Source organism: Ambystoma mexicanum, chromosome 1p (genome assembly GCF_040938575.1).
Source record: "Ambystoma mexicanum isolate Mex_15411 chromosome 1p, UKY_AmexF1_1, whole genome shotgun sequence".
Taxonomy (NCBI): Eukaryota; Metazoa; Chordata; class Amphibia; order Caudata; family Ambystomatidae; genus Ambystoma; species Ambystoma mexicanum.
The window spans coordinates 1,169,780,220-1,169,802,427 of NC_090921.1; the positions used below are offsets into that span (position 1 = coordinate 1,169,780,220).

At 48.5% G+C, this 22,208-nt stretch overlaps 1 protein-coding gene across 1 annotated transcript; it reads left to right on the top strand.

The window, feature by feature from the left end:
- Positions 1–1,340: 1,340 nt before the first annotated feature.
- Positions 1,341–13,759, top strand: HSPB6 (heat shock protein family B (small) member 6). Its single transcript, XM_069604870.1, has 3 exons — positions 1,341–1,755; positions 11,044–11,166; positions 12,943–13,759. Exons 1-3 carry the CDS (start codon positions 1,555–1,557, stop codon positions 13,138–13,140), a joined length of 522 nt encoding a protein of 173 aa, XP_069460971.1. The 5' UTR covers positions 1,341–1,554; the 3' UTR covers positions 13,141–13,759.
- Positions 13,760–22,208: the final 8,449 nt, after the last annotated feature.

The window sequence follows — 22,208 nt, forward strand, 5'->3', positions numbered from 1 at the left end:
AGACTATGCAGGAAGTTGTCTATGCCGGGTTTGTGGTTATAGTAGAGACAGAGGCCCAGGGGTATTTGGTACGAGGACAGGGGGGACTATCAGGGATTGGAATTAGTGTTAGGCAAAAAACAGGGGGGTGGTATAGGAGGAGATGATTTTGTTGCTGTAGTAGAGTTAGGTCCAGGGAGATAACAGGATTAGCATTAGGGAGAGGAAAGGGGGTTTTGGGGCCTCCGGCGAAAGGTGAGTGGCATTGTCAGGTCCAGTTAAGGTAGTGAGAAGCCGGCAAGTATGGGGTTGCCAAGTGCCGGGCAATACTTAAAGAAGAGGAGGGGTAATTGAAGGTAGGGAGTGGTTTTCGGAAGTCTCTGAAAGTGTTTGCTTCACTGGGGGGAAGCAGTGGCAGTTTTGGGAATTGCATGCCGTTGCCGGCACCGTTGTTTCTGGACCAGCAAAGTACAAGTTTGTAGGTGGGTGCCGTTCTGCCGCCAGGGTTAGACCTGGCGGGCAGAACGGCACCAGCCCGCAGAGCTTCACCGAAAGCACCGCTGGTTCTTCCGTAGACCGCCTTCCCGTTGAATCCTATGGGACTCAAATGGTAATGGGGACTTACCATTTCCCAGCGCCTGACTTCCTAGAAGGTTGGGGTTGTAATAACCCTGTGTTACTGGAAAGCCAGGCGCAGGTAAATATTGCAAGTCCAGCAGCAACCCGCTGGTAGCAGCGGCAGGGTTACCGCCTGACTTGTAATGAGGCCTATTATTAAATGATGGTGGTGGAAGCTGAAGGCTTATTATCACGATCAAGAGGGTGGTTAGTACTGTTTTGATGGACAGGCTCGCTCGAATTTTAAGAAAGGGGAAGAGGTAGGGTAGAAGGATGGGTGTTGGCTTGGGAAGAGAACATGGATAAAGTTGGGAAAGATGTTGGGGTGGTGAAGGGGGAAGGAATATTTTAAAGGAGGTATCGGGGAGGGGGGGGGGGCAGGTAGCAAGGTTTGTAAGCTTTGCCTGTCACATTAAAGCAACCTTTTCCACTCATGGAGAGTCTGGGTGTTTTTGTGAAGTTTAGCCCAAATCACGTAAATAAACCATATTTACTGTATGCGGTCCTCCATATTTACCTTATCTGCCAAATAGCCTGTAATCAAAACCCATAAGTGGGTGGTACTTTAAAAACAAGTGATGTCTAAAATATCACTTGCCCACAATAGTCTTTATGAGAACCAACATCGTGAAACTTATTGAAGAGTTATAGGAATCATTGTCGTTAAAAAACCTCCCTGGTTCTCTTTCTTTTCACTCCCCCTTCGCTCCGCCTCCTTCCACCACCCTCCCCCTCGCTGAGACAGAGGCTCAGCCCCTGCGGGCGGGCACGGGGCAGCCTGGAATGATCTGCCCTCTTCTGGCACTCGGGCGGCTTCTGCAATGTTCTGGCTCTTTCCAGGGCTCTGCGCCCAGCCCTATATAACTGGAGCACAGGCAGCCCGTGCAGCAGGACTGAAAGCTGCGCGTTCTCTATTCCGTTACCACTGAGCCTCGCGGACCGAAGACCCCTGGCACCATGGACGTCACTATTCACCACCCCTGGATGAGGCGCCCCTACTTCCCAATTGCATCCTTCATCCCCAGCAGCCGCATCTTCCACCAGCGCTTTGGCGAGGGACTCCTGGAGACTGACCTGGAGCCTGGGTTCTCCGGCAGCCTCTTCCCTTACAGCCGCTTCCCGAGCATGCAGTTCCCGACGGAGACGGGGCTCTCAGAGGTAAGTCCCTTATTGAACGCAGTTTCGTCATCAACAACGGGTAATACTATAATGTGGGATCATTCAATGCTAGGCGTATTGATAGAAAGACGAGTCCCGACCTTTTAGGGTCCTAGAAAAATAACTTACGGCAGGGGCATTGACCAGTTGAGCTATCCCACTGAGCTTCACCACATTGGTCTAACGGGCGGTTACACCCACATCGCTGCCGCCGTCTTATCAACCCATGGCCATGGAGGTATAATTTACACATATCTCTGCAGGCAGTGTTGTAATTTCAAAGTTGTATAAATCCGAAAAAATGGCATAAAAAGTTGTCATCATTTTCGAGGCTGGCTGGTATTATCATCCGTTAGTATAGCGTGCACCAGAACTGATTTGGTGTTATAATAATGGTGGAGTCTATTTGTCTGGAGAAAGGTAGATGGGGCCTGGGGGCAGAATCTAATATTTGCACGGACATCTCCATGGTACTTGTTTAACCCGCTTTATCGACCTCGGGTGTGAGTCGGCTACGATGGGACCGAAGTAGCTGGATTTGACGTTCAAAGCAGAGGTGCAGTAGTATCGGGGAGTGCGTGCAGCAGCCTGTCCCCTAAATGAGCGTCTGTGTACTGACGGTATTTATTCTCGAGCTTTCTGGGTGTGGGCGTGACAGAGGGCGGGGCAAGCAGATGGCAAACCTCAGGCAGCAATATAGACACCAGGAGCAGGCGCGCTGCAAACAATGCACGCACAAGTGCAGTCAGTGCCACACAACAAGGAGGAGAAAACAGAATCCAGTGGGGCAACCGGGGACGGGCAGCGATCCATGCATTAGCGACAGTGTACCGTCGACGCGGAGATGGGCAGTGTGACTCCCTGAAGGGCGAACCACAGACTGAGAGGCTCAGGGGGTGACCAAAATAGAATCGGGGAGAAAAAAGAAAAATACAGAACCAGAGAGAGTAGCTGCCACAGAGGGGGCAAACCGAGAAGGAGAGAAAAAAGAAATATAAAGAGAACGAAGAGGAGAGGGAAGAAAAATCTAATAAACAGAAAAACATGAGAAAAGTACAGGCTAAAAAGAAGTGAGCTACTGCAAAGAATGACATTGAAATGTGTGCATAGCAGAGTGAATGCTGGGTATTTGTGATGCGAATGTGTCTTCCCATTGTGTTCACAAAGCCACTTTTCGATCTTCTGGACACTCGGGCTATCTCCTACAGCAACTACGCAGATGGTACCATTACAGGAGATTATTCTCTTGACACAAACATAGGAGAGGTCTGCCAAGCCAGGACCACAAGACCAAGCTGCTCTTGGTCGGACCGCAATCTCGGTTAAAGAAAATTGACGGAGCATAAACATTGTCCCAGTCTCTCACAAAGTCAAAACCCTTGGGGTCTACTTGGACTCCAACCTGTCACTAACCAAGCAAGTAAATGCAATTGTCTCCTCAGCAGCCTATACCACGAAAACAATCAATGCTTACAGACCTTCCCTCTCTCCTGACAGTTGCATCACGTTAGCAAGAGCAGTGATAGGATCCAGATTGGACTACTGTAACTCACTATTTGCTGGCACTTGCGCTTGCAACATAAAGCTGCAAGTTATTCAAAACAATGCCCTGAGAGCAGCCTCGGCCATCCCTTAAAAAGGTCATGTTTCTGCAGTCAGATGAAAAGTGCACTGGTTGCCTATCCGCGATCGCATTGTTTAAAACTTGCTATCACCCACAAGTGCATCACCAACAATACCCCAAAGTATCTGTCCCTAAAGTTCACCAAATATCAGTCCAACATACCTGCTCCTACACACATTCGCTCTCCATTCCAAGATTTAATCGTCAAAGATCAGGAAGGATCAGCTTCCTGGTCATTGCGGCGAAGAACTGGAATGCCATGCCACCATTGCTAAGATCCGAACTCTTGTACTGGGCCTTCCGCAGGCATCTAAATACCTGGCTATTCTATGAAGATCGTGAAACTACAGCCTACCACTAGCCTTTCCTTATTTATCCAACTGAATGGGCTGCCTGACTGTGCTTCGTATTCTTTTATGTAACCAACGCCTTCATGCCCGAGGGTTTCCTGTACTTTATAAATGACGAAATACATATACACTATTGTGTCTCTGCTTCTTAGGGGTTTGAGTGTGGAAGGGTCCCCTTCAATAGTGTGTCTGCCCCTTGATGTAACATGCACAGTCATTTATTACCCAATTGAATTGGTACCCATTAACTATAACGAGGGGGTCACATGCATATAAAGGGTTGTGTCACTGAGGACTGGGGACCAACGCTGCTTGAGATGAGCGGTGTGGATATTATATTGCGTTTGGGTGTGTCTGAATTTATATGGCTTTGGGTGTGTCACGACTGCTTTGCTGGAGTGCCCTAGGCATGCATATATTTACTCGTCTGAAGGCGTACCTTAATTCACCTCTGCACATTTGTTTTATTTCTGTAGCGTTTTTTTTTTAACACCAACTTTTTAAATGAATTTGTTGTATAATTACTGTACATTTAACGTGTTCAGTTGCAGTATAGCATAGCTGCCACCGGATCACAAAATGAGATCCTTTTTCAGTGTCATCTATAAGCTAAACTATTGCATCAGAGAGTACAGGAAGATGGGATACGGGGAGGGATGCCTATATCTTGTGGGTATTGTTTGGTTCTATTAACCAACCATTGACTGCCCATGGCCATGGGCACCCAAAATATGGCCAACTGAGATGTATTTGAACTAGCTCTGTCACAGTAGTGGCGTCAAAGATTCTGCTGCCATGGAATGAATACCAGTGTTTTTTCTAAGCAGTCCTCTTGAGAGTTAATGGCAGCAGGAAATGTTCTACGAGTGTAATTAAAGGGTCTTAATTCAGTGTCTTCACATCTGTTCATTGCTGTGATTTTTTTTAAGTGTGTGTGTGTGTGTGCACGCGTGCGTGCGTGCATGCGTGCGTACGTGTACAGCTCCATTCAGGGTTAGGTCTAAATGATATTGTGAAATCTCATGCAGTTTCATTGAGTGGTGCCAAAGTTATAAGCCATCCAACAACTGCTTTTCACCGACCCTGTAATGCAGAAATATGCATGGATGTCCCTGAACATCTGAGATGAAGAACAAACACTTGATTTTTGACTTTTTATGGCCCTATCCCATCCCATCCTCATCACCCCTCACCTCCACAGAGATTGTTTCATTTGTTTTTACAAGTACGTGGACTCCGGATCAGGCCGTTAAAAAAAAAATGACTGGACGGATTTACACCAAATTTACAAAAGCATGCTTTCATGACCAAGCCGCTATTGGGGCAAATTTGGTAAAAATCTCTCCAGCAATTTGGGCTGTAGGTGTGAGCACATTTTTTTTCTTCCATTACGTTGATGAGGATTTCCACACATTTTTCCACCCACCCCCTCTATAACATTTCTCCCCTGGATGAAACTGGAGCAAACTTTGCAAAATCATTCTGTGGGGCCCATATACTTTTATTGCAAAGTTTGGTGAGGATTCCTTCAGAGGGGTTTGGGGGACAACAAAGTTATAAGCTGCCCAAAACGTGCTCTTTCTATGAGTTGAGCAACTTAATCATAACCACAGGGCCGCTACTGCAGACCCTCTAATATGTAGCCTTTGCCACACACTGACATAATATGGCCAAGTACTAGCCCCATTTTCCATCTGTTGCCATTGTATGGTCAGTTAATACCATCCGGTAAATGACTTTTCCAAATGACTATTCAATGCCTACACACAAGTCAAAACTGTAGGCTTTGCCAATGCTTGTTTGATTATTGCATCCCTCGTGGAACCAGTGGAGTTGATGCAGGGCATATGGTTAAACCATACACATAAATGGTGGCAGGAGGCGATTGGATATGGAATGGAATGTCATACAGATGTATGGATCTGGAATCCAGTCCGTTATCAATGCTTGAATCTGGCAGCAATGCATATCATGTTAAAATCAATGTAATCAGTTAATTTTTTAATGCCACTTACAAAATATACAATATACGATTAAAACTACTGCACATACCATAACAAGGTGGAATTGTAACAGATTTCTGGATTTGCCATCTCCATCAATGGGTCACAATATGGTCAGATGACTGCCTGGTGGACTCTGCTTGTTCAGCTATTAATGCACCTGCGATCCCTGCCACATTCCAGGGCCTACTACCAATCTACCACTGCATCATGCTCAAACACAGGTGTCACACTGGTAGCTCATACCAAGGCCTGTCCTCGGGAGATCAGGACACCGTGATTGAATACACAGAGCGTGGGCCTAGCCTCACCGGATCACCGAGGCATCAAACGGGCCCACACCTACCCCACTGACGGTAGCAGGGCATCACACTGAGGTTCCTCCTCCTCATCCACTGACGTAGGAGGGCATCACACTGAGGTTCCTCCTCCTCATCCACTGACGTAGGAGGGCATCACACTGAGCTTCCTCCTCCTCATCCACTGACGGTAGCAGGGCATCACACTGAGCTTCCTCCTCATCCACTGACGTAGCAGGGCATCACACTGAGCTTCCTCCTCCTCATCCACTGACGGTAGCAGGGCATCACACTGAGCTTCCTCCTCCTCATCCACTGACGTAGCAGGGCATCACACTGAGCTTCCTCCTCCTCATCCACTGACGGTAGCAGGGCATCACACTGAGCTTCCTCCTCCTCATCCACTGACGTAGCAGGGCATCACACTGAGCTTCCTCCTCCTCATCCACTGACGGTAGCAGGGCATCACACTGAGCTTCCTCCTCCTCATCCACTGACGGTAGCAGGGCATCACACTGAGCTTCCTCCTCCTCATCCACTGACGGTAGCAGGGCATCACACTGAGCTTCCTCCTCCTCATCCACTGACGTAGCAGGGCATCACACTGAGCTTCCTCCTCCTCATCCACTGACGGTAGCAGGGCATCACACTGAGGTTCCTCCTCCTCATCCACTGACGTAGCAGGGCATCACACTGAGCTTCCTCCTCCTCATCCACTGACGTAGCAGGGCATCACACTGAGCTTCCTCCTCCTCATCCACTGACGGTAGCAGGGCATCACACTGAGCTTCCTCCTCCTCATCCACTGACGGTAGCAGGGCATCACACTGAGGTTCCTCCTCCTCATCCACTGACGTAGCAGGGCATCACACTGAGCTTCCTCCTCCTCATCCACTGACGGTAGCAGGGCATCACACTGAGCTTCCTCCTCCTCATCCACTGACGGTAGCAGGGCATCACACTGAGCTTCCTCCTCCTCATCCACTGACGGTAGCAGGGCATCACACTGAGGTTCCTCCTCCTCATCCACTGACGTAGCAGGGCATCACACTGAGCTTCCTCCTCCTCATCCACTGACGTAGCAGGGCATCACACTGAGCTTCCTCCTCCTCATCCACTGACGGTAGCAGGGCATCACACTGAGCTTCCTCCTCCTCATCCACTGACGGTAGCAGGGCATCACACTGAGGTTCCTCCTCCTCATCCACTGACGTAGCAGGGCATCACACTGAGCTTCCTCCTCCTCATCCACTGACGGTAGCAGGGCATCACACTGAGCTTCCTCCTCCTCATCCACTGACGGTAGCAGGGCATCACACTGAGCTTCCTCCTCCTCATCCACTGACGGTAGCAGGGCATCACACTGAGCTTCCTCCTCATCCACTGACGTAGCAGGGCATCACACTGAGCTTCCTCCTCCTCATCCACTGACGTAGCAGGGCATCACACTGAGCTTCCTCCTCCTCATCCACTGACGGTAGCAGGGCATCACACTGAGGTTCCTCCTCCTCATCCACTGACGTAGCAGGGCATCACACTGAGCTTCCTCCTCCTCATCCACTGACGTAGCAGGGCATCACACTGAGCTTCCTCCTCCTCATCCACTGACAGTAGCAGGGCATCACACTGAGCTTCCTCCTCCTCATCCACTGACGGTAGCAGGGCATCACACTGAGGTTCCTCCTCCTCATCCACTGACGTAGCAGGGCATCACACTGAGCTTCCTCCTCCTCATCCACTGACGGTAGCAGGGCATCACACTGAGCTTCCTCCTCCTCATCCACTGACGGTAGCAGGGCATCACACTGAGCTTCCTCCTCCTCATCCACTGACGGTAGCAGGGCATCACACTGAGGTTCCTCCTCCTCATCCACTGACGTAGCAGGGCATCACACTGAGCTTCCTCCTCCTCATCCACTGACGTAGCAGGGCATCACACTGAGCTTCCTCCTCCTCATCCACTGACGGTAGCAGGGCATCACACTGAGCTTCCTCCTCCTCATCCACTGACGGTAGCAGGGCATCACACTGAGGTTCCTCCTCCTCATCCACTGACGTAGCAGGGCATCACACTGAGCTTCCTCCTCCTCATCCACTGACGGTAGCAGGGCATCACACTGAGCTTCCTCCTCCTCATCCACTGACGGTAGCAGGGCATCACACTGAGCTTCCTCCTCCTCATCCACTGACGGTAGCAGGGCATCACACTGAGCTTCCTCCTCATCCACTGACGTAGCAGGGCATCACACTGAGCTTCCTCCTCCTCATCCACTGACGGTAGCAGGGCATCACACTGAGCTTCCTCCTCCTCATCCACTGACGTAGCAGGGCATCACACTGAGCTTCCTCCTCCTCATCCACTGACGTAGCAGGGCATCACACTGAGCTTCCTCCTCCTCATCCACTGACGGTAGCAGGGCATCACACTGAGCTTCCTCCTCCTCATCCACTGACGGTAGCAGGGCATCACACTGAGCTTCCTCCTCCTCATCCACTGACGTAGCAGGGCATCACACTGAGCTTCCTCCTCCTCATCCACTGACGGTAGCAGGGCATCACACTGAGGTTCCTCCTCCTCATCCACTGACGTAGCAGGGCATCACACTGAGCTTCCTCCTCCTCATCCACTGACGTAGCAGGGCATCACACTGAGCTTCCTCCTCCTCATCCACTGACGGTAGCAGGGCATCACACTGAGCTTCCTCCTCCTCATCCACTGACGGTAGCAGGGCATCACACTGAGGTTCCTCCTCCTCATCCACTGACGTAGCAGGGCATCACACTGAGCTTCCTCCTCCTCATCCACTGACGGTAGCAGGGCATCACACTGAGCTTCCTCCTCCTCATCCACTGACGGTAGCAGGGCATCACACTGAGCTTCCTCCTCCTCATCCACTGACGGTAGCAGGGCATCACACTGAGGTTCCTCCTCCTCATCCACTGACGTAGCAGGGCATCACACTGAGCTTCCTCCTCCTCATCCACTGACGTAGCAGGGCATCACACTGAGCTTCCTCCTCCTCATCCACTGACGGTAGCAGGGCATCACACTGAGCTTCCTCCTCCTCATCCACTGACGGTAGCAGGGCATCACACTGAGGTTCCTCCTCCTCATCCACTGACGTAGCAGGGCATCACACTGAGCTTCCTCCTCCTCATCCACTGACGGTAGCAGGGCATCACACTGAGCTTCCTCCTCCTCATCCACTGACGGTAGCAGGGCATCACACTGAGCTTCCTCCTCCTCATCCACTGACGGTAGCAGGGCATCACACTGAGCTTCCTCCTCATCCACTGACGTAGCAGGGCATCACACTGAGCTTCCTCCTCCTCATCCACTGACGTAGCAGGGCATCACACTGAGCTTCCTCCTCCTCATCCACTGACGGTAGCAGGGCATCACACTGAGGTTCCTCCTCCTCATCCACTGACGTAGCAGGGCATCACACTGAGCTTCCTCCTCCTCATCCACTGACGTAGCAGGGCATCACACTGAGCTTCCTCCTCCTCATCCACTGACAGTAGCAGGGCATCACACTGAGCTTCCTCCTCCTCATCCACTGACGGTAGCAGGGCATCACACTGAGGTTCCTCCTCCTCATCCACTGACGTAGCAGGGCATCACACTGAGCTTCCTCCTCCTCATCCACTGACGGTAGCAGGGCATCACACTGAGCTTCCTCCTCCTCATCCACTGACGGTAGCAGGGCATCACACTGAGCTTCCTCCTCCTCATCCACTGACGGTAGCAGGGCATCACACTGAGGTTCCTCCTCCTCATCCACTGACGTAGCAGGGCATCACACTGAGCTTCCTCCTCCTCATCCACTGACGTAGCAGGGCATCACACTGAGCTTCCTCCTCCTCATCCACTGACGGTAGCAGGGCATCACACTGAGCTTCCTCCTCCTCATCCACTGACGGTAGCAGGGCATCACACTGAGGTTCCTCCTCCTCATCCACTGACGTAGCAGGGCATCACACTGAGCTTCCTCCTCCTCATCCACTGACGGTAGCAGGGCATCACACTGAGCTTCCTCCTCCTCATCCACTGACGGTAGCAGGGCATCACACTGAGCTTCCTCCTCCTCATCCACTGACGGTAGCAGGGCATCACACTGAGCTTCCTCCTCATCCACTGACGTAGCAGGGCATCACACTGAGCTTCCTCCTCCTCATCCACTGACGGTAGCAGGGCATCACACTGAGCTTCCTCCTCCTCATCCACTGACGTAGCAGGGCATCACACTGAGCTTCCTCCTCCTCATCCACTGACGTAGCAGGGCATCACACTGAGCTCCCTCCTCCTTATCCATCCATCCACCCATCCTGCTCGGAGCCACTGGCAGCCATTTGGTCATTCATGGGTTATACTTGTTCCCACAGACTGTGCGATCCAAGACCACTAAACTGTGTCCTGCACAGTCCGGAGTGAAGCACGAATTCGTTATTGGGCCCAGAGGCAGGCCGAGAACCAGGCAGCATTGCTTCTTATACCCACTCCCCAGCCAGCCCAAGCAGGGCCACGGTATCAGGAGGACCTTGCACTGCCATGGGGGACTGAGGCCTCCATTGACTTATTATGGGAGGCAAAGCCAAGGACCAATAGCTGTTTCAGCATCCTATGACCCTGCACTAAAACTGAATTCTATTGCTTGCATCGTATCCAATCGCGTTATGCCCTGAAGCCATTGACCTTGTATGTATTATTAAATAATAATCTGGGATTGGAGGGGAGAGTATTGCACTGGGATCAGAGAGGGCAGATGTCAAGCAGCAGCATTATTTTCTTGGTATGTTCTTACGCTTTAACACATTAGCATTGCGCACCAAGCATCAACGTTTCAGGATGTTCTTGCTCCGGGCGCCCAGCATCTTCTGTTGTGACATCTCCTTGAGCGTTTTGACATTACTTAGGAAAAAATGTTGCTACTGGAGCAACAGGAGCAAAAAGGAAACTGATAGACCCATCCTCAGCCCTACCTCACCCCTCTTCTCCTTGTCCCCCACAGGTGAAGCTGGATAAGGATAAGTTCTCGGTCCTCTTGGACGTAAAACACTTCTCACCAGAGGAGCTCAACGTGAAAGTGATTGGAGACCACGTGGAGGTGCACGCCAAGCACGAGGAGAGACAGGTGGGCCTCGTCATAAATGTTAAGAGTATATGATCCGGAGAGTAAACACCTTAGTTAGAGATGTTATCTAAACTCAGTGCTTATCCTGGAGGGAGGGTGGTGCGTGCCCCCATAGTATATACGTCTGATTCATCAATTAGTGGCATTTTGAGACACGACTTTACGAATCCTGGGTTTTCGGTTTACAAACGAATGCCTTCTAGGCATTGTAGTCTTGGTTACCGTCTGTTGGGCGAAGGCATAATAAGTAGGAACATTTTACTTGATTGGAAAGCTGGTGCCCTAGCGTTATCAGGTGCCTCTGCAGTGCACTCCAAATCCTGCCCCAGGAAAGGGTCCATCAGTGGTGTTTGCTGAAGTGCACTGGCCCCAGTTTTCCAGGTCCAGCAAACATCACATGAGGCACCTTTTAATCCTGGTCCCAGCAAAACACCTTCCTGTCGGGGTCAGAACTGTCATTGGAGGTGGTTGAGTTGGTCCTATGTTGCAGTGAATTCTCTATCGTAGTAAAGAAAATTCATGAATCGGATGAATTGGAACAAAAGCCGATATATGTGTGTGAGAGATCATTTAGTGTCATGAGCTCTTTGGATTTGTGATTGATTGTCATTATAGTGTCGTTTTCCGAATTGTGTTTTTGTCTTATAATTTTGTTTGTATGTTTTCCATGAAACTGTATAACTATTCCAGCAATTAAAGCGTCAAATAATGATCCCCGCTTCAATCAAAAGATGTAATCTGTAGTTATCTTAGGGCCTGATTTACAAAAATGTTTTAACATGGGAAAGTACCATTGAAAGCTATTATGTAAATCAGGCCTGAAGTATTGTCTAAGCAATTGCCCCTCAAGTAGGAGCATTACCGCCTGGTAATGGACCGGGAACCAAGTAGCAGTGTCAACAAAAGAAAAGGCCTTAATGTGGGTCCCAGCATCATTATCAAGCTGTAATATCCCCCACTGAGGGGGGTGTTATAGCTGTTAGCAGGATGACATGCTTTCCGGGGTGTCAATAGCCACTCTTTAAGTTGCGAAAATGCCATGGGAAAGGGAAGAATGGGAACCACTCCTAGTTGATCCCTTCTCGCATTCTAAGGCGATCAATTGTCTGGATGGAGGAGTGACAGTAGCGCTGGCCCCGGGTCTGCCAGCATCCCATGTGAGATTTTTTGGTGCGCGCCCCGCCCTCTCCTCACCAACATTATGAATGAGCCCGTTGGGGCGTCACTGAACCCCGCCGGAGACTCCTCTCTGACTCAAAGATGTGTTTAGTTGGCACCTAAACAAAGGGGCTGGCGATTACTTTTGTTAAACATATCTCTGTCATCACCAGCCCATTTTTATGAAGTTATAGGCAATTAGAACTGAGATGACACATTTACAAATGAAAGCCCCACAGCCCCAGTTACCTCCCAAAACGTATGTGCCTCAAATACCCACCAAGAACAAGTATCAGCCGAACAACAGAACTGAGCTCCCTGTTCTTGTAAAGTGTGGTTAAGGGCCGCGCCTGGCACAGGGGAATTCTCTAATAGGCACTGGGCCCGACCAATACTTAAGTTTACATGACACTGAGCTGGAGGCAAGGCACCCTCTGATTGCTGCGCTGGACGTGGGGGTACCCTTGTGCTTCTGCACCCCATGAGCGCATAAAGAGCTAGCGCTGAGTGAAAAGAACAGGCCCAGGGGAGGGAGTGACTGTGAACGAGTCATGCCAACGGACCATGTAGTTGTTGGCTGGGTTGCCTCATAACTTGTTTTCTTTGATTCCTTCGCAGGACGAACATGGCTTCATCTCCCGGGAGTTTCATCGACGGTACACGATTCCCAAGGTGGTGAACCCGACAGCCATCACCAGCGCCCTCTCCCCAGAAGGCATCCTCACCATCGAGGCACCAACCACTGAAGCCAAAAAGCCCGAAGAGCGAACCATTCCCATCGTCCGCCAGGACAAACCCGCACTGGCTGGAAAATGAGCAGAAGATGCCCGTTGGAAAATGAATGGCTAAAGACTCCATTGTTTTTTCTGGCAATGCACCTGGGGGTCTGATCCTTCAGTCTTTCTTACTGTAGTCTCTGTTCCTGTGAACCTGGTGCTCACCTGCAACTAACACTTACTTTAAGTACCACTTTGCTTGGATGCATGTTGCTTAAGTGCCTCTGATCAGATGCTTCCTCCACAGGTCTACAGAGGCAGTTTTGAGACTTACCAAAGAACAGTGTCTATGAAAGGTCATTAGTGTATGTGACAGACTTAATCGCCTACAAAACAAACACCAAAATGAGAGGTCTTGTAAGAGCCCAGTGGAATAGAAACACCGTCAGAAATGACTGTAGAGTTGCCAGACTGTGGCCAAGAAATGGTTTAAGCTGCTGTAAACAAGACTTTCTTGCGACACAGCTCCAATCGCAGGGATGAACCCCAGAAAAACGCTGGACCTTTGCAGAACTGCTGCTAGAAGCGTTTGAGTTCGACCTCGAGTTTCTGCAATGCCTATTTTTCGATTCCTGCCTCTGTTTTCATTGCGTTGGAATATTTCTCTGTGGACTAAGCTCTGTGTTTAGTGAAGCAATAAAGTGGAGTCTGTTTTTCAAGAGGCTGGTCTCTGCATGTTTCTCTGCTAATGGATCTGTGCCCAGAGGATCAGGCGGGAATGGCAGTATGTGATTTTTCAACAAGAGTATTGTACTTTACAGTGGAACCCGAAAATCAACCTTTTTTTTCTTTTTCCGTGTCTCTTGATCAGCAACATGCACGGTCTGCCAAGCCCCACACCTGACACTTCATCCCAAGCAGGCCATAAAACATGACCCCAAACAATACACATTCTCATGAGATAGCTTCACCTTAGAGGGGTCTTGCCTTAACATCTAACCTAAGCAAGGTGGGTGCCCTGCAGAGAAAAGACACTGCCCATCAGTAGAACTTCACATACCACCATCCACTTGAGAGAAAAGGAATCTAACAAGATCCACTGTATCATTTCATAACTCAGCAACAAACCCCCCCGCACCCCCCCCCCACCCCCAGACAACAGGCCCTATGCATCCCATTTGGTTCTGGCAGAGAGAGGCGGGTATACCAGAGAAAGGCGACATTGACAATGCCCCATGAGTGACAAGCCCCTTCCGTCCTTCACTATGCCATATTTGGAACACATAGTGAAAATGACAGATCCCATTGAACATGGTGTCCTTTTCTGGTGCAAGATCTACTTTGAGTTGGACATAGGATTCCTTCAAATATCCTTTCCATTGCCAGCCCATGCCATAGGCATTCAACCTTTCCATCGCCCCCATTACACAAGACATGCTGGCACATAAGACTGCCATGACACTAGGGTCACAGTCCACCAAAATCACCACCCGACCAACAAGTGGCGCATCATATAGCAAGAGATGCCTTTTCGGTCTTATACACATATCAAAGGGGGGAGCTCTGCTGGGGAGGTATACTTGCCCATCACCTCTCACTGCATTTCCCAGGGTCCAACAATAGAGGAAAGGTATTGTAACGGTTTTACGACACTGCACACTCCAGACCAGGACTCTTTCTACTGGCAAGGGATGTGGCGCAGAATAAAAATAAGTTTTATCTTTATTGATTTCAGATTCTACCTTGAGAAGGCACCCAATCTGTCTCACTCCCACCTTAGCAAATACCCTGTGTCGCAAACGGTGTGTAACAATGAAATATTTATTCATTTTTAGAATTCACAGAAAATCAAATCAAAATTGGGGCAGAAATCATCAGTGTGGTGACAATATAAATGCAAAGTTTTATAATACAGTCAATTCAACTTCTAGCACAATGTACATACACCTTTAAGAAGAATGGATGTAATATCACCTTTTATTCACAATCATAGATGGCACTTATGTTATGCACTCCCCCTGCAGCACTTCCCCAAACACCTGCTAACTAAATTTTGTGTGGATACAAAGCAGTGGCAAGGAGTCAGCAAGAAGAGGGAAAAATCAGTTTTTAAATTCGACCCGCCACTCCAGAATGGGAAGTCAAAGAAACTGAAAACCTTAAAAAGGAGCAAAATGGTATACTCGGATTTCACTGAAGACTTAGAGGTCAGTTTACGTTTGCGGCAGGATCGCTAGGACTGAAATTCAAGTGGCTATACTAAAAAGGCAAGGAAGCTGACAGGCTACTGAGCAGGGCACGTAAGCAACATGAACAAAGGTAAGAAAAACGATTTTGGGAAGGAAAACAATGCAGCAGAAATCACACGTGGTACAATTGCAATTCCTTATTTCACACAGGCTTTAAACTGGCAAACAGCTAATAAAGTGGGTTTAGCAATCAAAATCAAAAATTGGTATTTAGGATGGGAAAGAAAGGCACATCACGGAAAGGGTACTGAGGTAACAGGAAGACTCTTTATAAGATGCTAGTATGGGTTTTCTATAGGAAATGCAAATCAGATTTTTAAAGAAAAACAAACGGGCAATTCGGTTTTGTTAGCAAAGTTACCAGTTTTACTAAGACTATATTTTAATGGCTATATTATTAAAGAAAGACACTCGACGCAAGGGGGTTAATTTGCAATTTTACCAGCTTGCGCCGCATACCTCCTTATAGGGGAATTCATTTGTCATGCCTGCGCCATGGGTGCATACATTTGCGATCAATATGGACTTTATTTTCCATTTGAGAAACTTTGGTGCTTTTCTATTTTTCCCAACAAACTACACTTACCACAATGCACTTGGCTATAACCATCTATTCCTGGCCATTCCTATTCGTCATCTTCGGAACTACAATCCCCAGAAGCCCTAGGGATCTCCTCTGCTTCCACCAGCTCAGGAACAGAGAGGGAGGTGGCCGATTGTCTGCAGGTGTGCTGATCCAGGTGCGACCAATTAGCCTGCCTTGGTGCTGGGCAGGACGGTATAAAAGCTGCTGCCTGCAGGGGCTTAGTCTCTTGCATTAAGAGTCTTTCCGGCACCTTTTTGCTTTGAGCTACGGATCTTGTATGCGGTTCCTCCTTACTCCGGCTTTGGATCCAGTGCCCTGCAGGGCTCTCTGCTTTGCAGCCGATCACGCTCTGCTGCTTTCCAGCCTCCTCCAGTGCCCTGCCGGGCTCTCTACATTGCAGCCAATCACGCTCTGCCGTTTTCCAGCCTCCTCCAGTGCCCTGCCGGGCTCTCTACATTGCTGCTGATCACACTCTGCTGCTTTCCAGCCTTCTCCAGTGCCCTGCCGGGCTCTCTACATTGCAGACGATCACGCTCTGCTGCTTTCCAGCCCCCGCCTTTGCCTTTCCGGGCTTCTGCCTTGCAGTCGATCACGCTCAGCTGCTACCTTCCGCCCTGGTCTTCCAGGCTCCTGCCCTGCAGCCTGCCTCACTCCGGCTGCTTACAGTCCTTGTCCTCTGAGCTCCCTGCTCTGCAGCCTGCCTCACTCCGGCTGCCTACAGCCCTTGTCCTCTGGGCTCCCTACCTTGCAGCTTACAGTCCTCTGCAGCCTTCTACAGTCAGCGGCCCTGCTCCTCTGGGCTTACTCTTTGCTGCCGGTCCTTCTGGCTCCTTGCCGCGCAGCCTGCTTCTCTCCGCTGCCAACAGCCCTTGTACTCGGGGCTTCCTACCTTGCAGCCGATCACGCTCTGCTGCTTGCTACCTACAGCCTTTGTCCGCTGGGTTCTCAGCCTAGCAGCCCTCTACAGTCCTCTGCAGCATTCTATGGTCAGCGGCCCTGCCCCCCAGGGCTTACTCCTTGCTACCCGGCCCTTCTGTGCTCCGTGCCTTGCAGCCTGCTTTACTCCAATGCCCTAAGCCCTTTCCCTCTGGTCTTTCTACCTTACAGCCCTGCTCCTGTGGGCTTGCTCATTGCTTTCCTACTCCTCTGAGCTCTCAACCTTGTTCCCTACTGTCCTCTGCTATCCAATCCTGTTACACGACTTTCCCTTCATTTCCTTCTGCTAGTTTGCTATCGACTTTTTCCTGGATTTGTCTGTTAGTATCTTCTTTTGTACTGTTTGTAGACCCTTTTGTACAGAGCTTGTCCGTTGGTTTCCGTCAGACAACCTCTGCCCCTTCCCTTGTCTCGTTTCTACGTTACAGACACCCATAGCTGTTGTTCCAAGCCATGAGCAAACAGCGTGGGCCTCTGTTATAGCAAACTGTGCAGAAGGCTAGAGTTTTTCCTAAGGTCCGTGGAATACTCTTTTCCTATATCTGCATACACCCCTAGAGGGAATCCATTCTGTTGTACCTTATTCCTTGCTACACTTGTCTACTCTTCGTTCTCATTACTTTCAGCTGTGTGTGTACTTATCTGTCCACCTTACTTAGGCACAACCACCCAAAACCCTTCCTGGGTGTCCTATGCCACTCTTAACAGAGTGCCGTCCGTGACATAATTAATTTATTTAAAATAATAATAAGGATTTACACAAATAATTGAAAGATGGAAAAGCAAGATGCTAACAAATGTGAAATAACAGATTATTCTAGGGAAAGGATAAATAGAATACTAACAGTTTGAGAAATGACTAGGGGTTTTATGGGGTTTTATAGGATTTGAACAAAATACAAGGTAAAAGAGCAGGCAGGATATACAGTTTTTGGGGACTGGTTGATGTGATACTTACAAGGTACACTTTCGTTGGGTAATTTGGACAGCCAGCAAGGCCTCTAGACAGCGGGACCATAGATCTGGTCAGGAGCAGTGGGGTCAAGAGATCTGGTTACTGGGTCAACTGGCTCCTGGAGGGGAACAGCTGGGCTAAGTCTGGTCACTGTGAACAGCAGGATGAATCAGCTGGGCAAAAGGATCTGGTTACTGGATTCTCCCAAAGGGGATCAGCTGCCTCTCCTCTTTTCTGCCTGGATTATTGGGTTTAATGTGGTTCTGGAGAGGTGGTTCTGCCTGGATCTGGGTCAGCTACTTCTGGACCTGGTTCTGGAGTTTTGGAATCTTACAGGGTGAAATTTGAATGATGAATCACCCTGTCCTTCCCTGTCTACCTCTTATATAGCCAGAATGACATCAGAGAATTTTACAATATGGGCGGAAGTATCCTGGACGTACCCCTTGCATGTGATAGGCCAGGCTATTGGGGTCGCCTCCTCACTCTGGGCTGATTGGTACAAAGAAGTGACATCAGTTTAAGTGTGTGTGTTTTATGACTCCCATTATTCTTACAAGCCTAATTTTTCACAAAAAGGAGTTTATGGAATAAAACCTTATTTACAATAGTCACCCTAACAAAAAAATCAGATAGGTAGATCCCACATTTTACAAGGAATTGGCCCTTGGGCACAATTTCGCAGTTTTCAGGAGACAAAACATCTACAATTCTACAAATGGCTACATATATACATACTAGTATCTGGCATGTTCTCCCCAAATATCATGTCTGTGTCATTTATGCCTCATTCAGAAATGCGTTTTTACTGCGATTCCAGTCGCCCACATGCCAGGAAGACACACATAATCTCATTTTGCTTGTCCAAAAACAAATGTCATGATGTACAGTAGTTCTTTCAAATCATTGGGGTGAATTTTTTTTTACAAATGTGGCTGGTCCTCGACCCCCCCAGAGCCAAATGTCCCTGCCAGGCTTGGCTTGCACAAGGGTTTCCCGGACTACCCTTTGAAGTCCTCCGGTGGATACTGGGATTGAAAGGAGAGAAAACCACACCTACGAGGCAAAAGGGCTTGACTCTTCCTTTATCCATGGGAGCATTTCTGCCTGGCAGTCTGGGGGAACATGTAATTATCACACCATCAGGTCCCAGGAAACAGAGCACATGCCCTTTGCAGTATCAGTTCATGGGTAGGTGCGACATTGGCCTCTCTGACAAACGGGTTTGACAGAAATTCCTGGGCCTTTGCAAGGATGATTTGTCTTTTGGGAGAAAAACAGTACAACATACATTTTTGCAGCCTCTCTCCCCACGTGTAAAATTGTGTTTCTGTGCCAGCCACGGTACTCTTTCACATTTAATTTTACAAATGTAATTTTCCTGCATTGCAAAAGCAGGTTTACACGTGTTCTTTTTCGCTCCTCTTACTGTCACAAAATGCGGTCTCTTGCATTAACTTTCTGAAAAGGATCTTCCAAGATCTGGTCAGTTTCAGGACACAGAGATATGCTGAAAATAGTTTCTTGGTAACTGACACGAGGCAAGAGAGAAAGCCATGCTGTAGCATCCCTTTTGAAGTACTTTGCGTGTTTTCATTTATTTCAAAAATTCAATCCAAGCCGTCAGGATTTAAAGGAGAATTATTTTGCTTTTCATGAACTTTACTTGGTAAAAACAATGCTGTTCATTGAAGGATGGCCTTATTTGATAGTATTCACATGCAATATACGGCATGGCTGTGTTTAAAGGGAACAAAACTGTGATATATGAATGAAAGGAGGCACCAGTTCGATGCAGTCTGGTGTGCAAGACATTTTCTTGTGCAGCCTTGAATTTTTGAAGTGATAGAACAGCAATGCACAGCCATTCTGACAAAGTTATTCTCTCTGGATTCACATGAAGAAAACAAATGCAGCCATTCTTGGGGTGGCTATGTTCAAATCTCGCCCCATATGTGCTTAGCAGACGAAAGTACCGCTGTTTTTGGGTGACTGCTGAAATGCAGTTTTTTATGGTTGGGGGGTCTGCTTTAGGGCTTAAATGTACCCCACAGACCCCCCCCCCTGCTCTGCCGCAACTTCTTGTTGAGGGAGAGAAGGGCGGAGTGGGGTTCATTCGGCGGAGTTCTATTTCTCTTTCATCAGGGAGCGGCACAGCAAGATCTCCTTCCGTCTTTCTGTTGGAGGGTATGGAGCAGCACCCCCTTTGCTTCCTTCCATTTCCAGGCCCCCGGGAGGTCCTCACCAGGCAATAAGGAGATAGATAAAAACAGGTTTTAGGATATTTAGCTGGCAATCTTCCCGGAAGAGTTACAACAGCAGAACAATGCTTATAGTTGCACATTTTTTTCTTTTTATTTTTTCTCTTCACATTTGGACAATAACATCACACAAATTACTCAACGGAACAAGAACACTTGACTTTTACAACACCTCATTATTTCATTTTTACAGTAACAATAAAGAAAAATACTCCGTTATATAGATGTACCTATGCACCTACACATGTCCTTCTGCTTTTTCTTTTTCTTCTCATTCTTCAGATGTCTTCTCTGTTTGAGCTGCAAAGTGGGCCTCGGGTGACTTTTTAACTAAATTTTTAACTGATTGATGTGGACCCATTTCTCTTCTGACAGCTCTCCTTTGGTGATGCGGATCCTGTAGGCGACAGGTGCAATGTTGTGTACAATTGTACAAGTAAATCCTGCCTCCTACTTGGTATTCTTTTTTAGTTGTTTTTAAGCCGTAGTGGGTTTTCATCCCCTCTGCTGATTTCTCCAGATTCCGCTGAGCGTACGCAAAAGCATGCTGAAGGTGTTTTCGTAGATTCTCAACATATTCATGGGTTGTGGAGGCGTTTATCAGTGTTCTCTTAGGTTCTATAGAGCAGATGCTGAGGTAGCACCATCCTTCGTCCAGTCATTAGCTCAAATGGAGAAATGTTGGTTGCAGAAGATGGTGTACATATGATGGCCATCAGGGCAAGCCTTAATCAGATGTCCCAACTTGGCCGAGAATCTGCCACAAACTTCTTCAGAATGCTCACAATGGTTTTATTGTTCCTCTCAACTCCCCCACTAGAGGATGGGTGGTGTGCAATATGGAGTTTCCATTTTACCCATCACTTCGCTGGTGAAGTGACTTACTCGGTCCGACTCAATCCTTTGGGGGAAGCAAAACGCGAGAAGATGTGGTTGATCATCAGGGCAGCTGCTGTTTGTGCCTTGCAATTTGGGGCCGGGAGACATTTCTGTTAACATGTACTTGTTCCCCCCTAGAGGAGCCCGATGAAATCTACTTGTAAATCTGACCAACGCAGTGTTATCCCCTTCTTCTGGAGGGGAGCTCGGTGTGTGAGTGAACTTGGCTGAAATTGTGCCCACACAAGACACCCCTTCAAATATTTGTCGAGGTGCTGCCCAATGTGTGTCTAGTATGCAACCTCCCGCAAGATTTCTAGAGTAGTGTGAAACCCCTGATGACTGGCTGTGGCCGCATCATGGCCGTGACTTAGCATCAGGCTTTGGAATGAAGTAGGTACCACCCACTGGTCACATCCAGAGATGGATCTCCTTACCAACAACCCGTCTCGGATTTGGAACATTTTGGGAAACTTCATCAACACCCTAAGATCCTCTTTCCCAATTTAATCGGTTTCCGTCAGAGGAAAGTTCATGGGGCCCTCAATGTGTTGGTAACATTTCCCAATAATCGCATCCCCTTTTTGTGCCGTGATTAAATCAGCATCTGGGGTCTCCTTACTCCACTGGGCCAGTGAGAGTTCATTGTGAGCAAGTGTCTGGGACCTGGTGACAGCAGTGACCTGGATCTCCTCCAACAGGGACTCGATCTCGAGATCCCCATGGATGGCTGCGGTTTTGGCCAACTGATCAGCCAGGTTGTTTTCCAGTTTTGTCTGGTCCCTCTATTCTGAAATGACCCTTAATCTTTCTCCAATAGATGGTCATCCCATTGGAGATGACCAGATCATCAATATTTTGTATGTGTTTGCCATGCTTAATGTAAAGGACCAGAGGGAGGTGTCTGTACTTCTCTCTATATGGTAGAGGAGAGACACAGACGACCCCAGCCAAGATTCTCTGTTACGGTAGGAATGGACGAGCAATCAAGGCCTAGCTTCTCAGGAGGTGATGCAGGCTGGTTCTTAAGTACAGTGTAGTCCCCAAGTACCCACAAAGGAATGTCCGCACACTGTATTAGTTAAAACACAGTCTTTATATAATATTCAAGGTTATGTACAATATCACAATAACTCACTTTGTACTCGGTTATCTATAATGGCAATTATACAGTTCTACGTGGTACCACAATTACTATTTGATTGCATTAAAGTGCATCAACTGTACGGTTGGCACACAAATCAGTTCGTAACGGAAACCAACAATAAATATAAGAGGAAAGCAGTTGGTTAGAACAAGTGG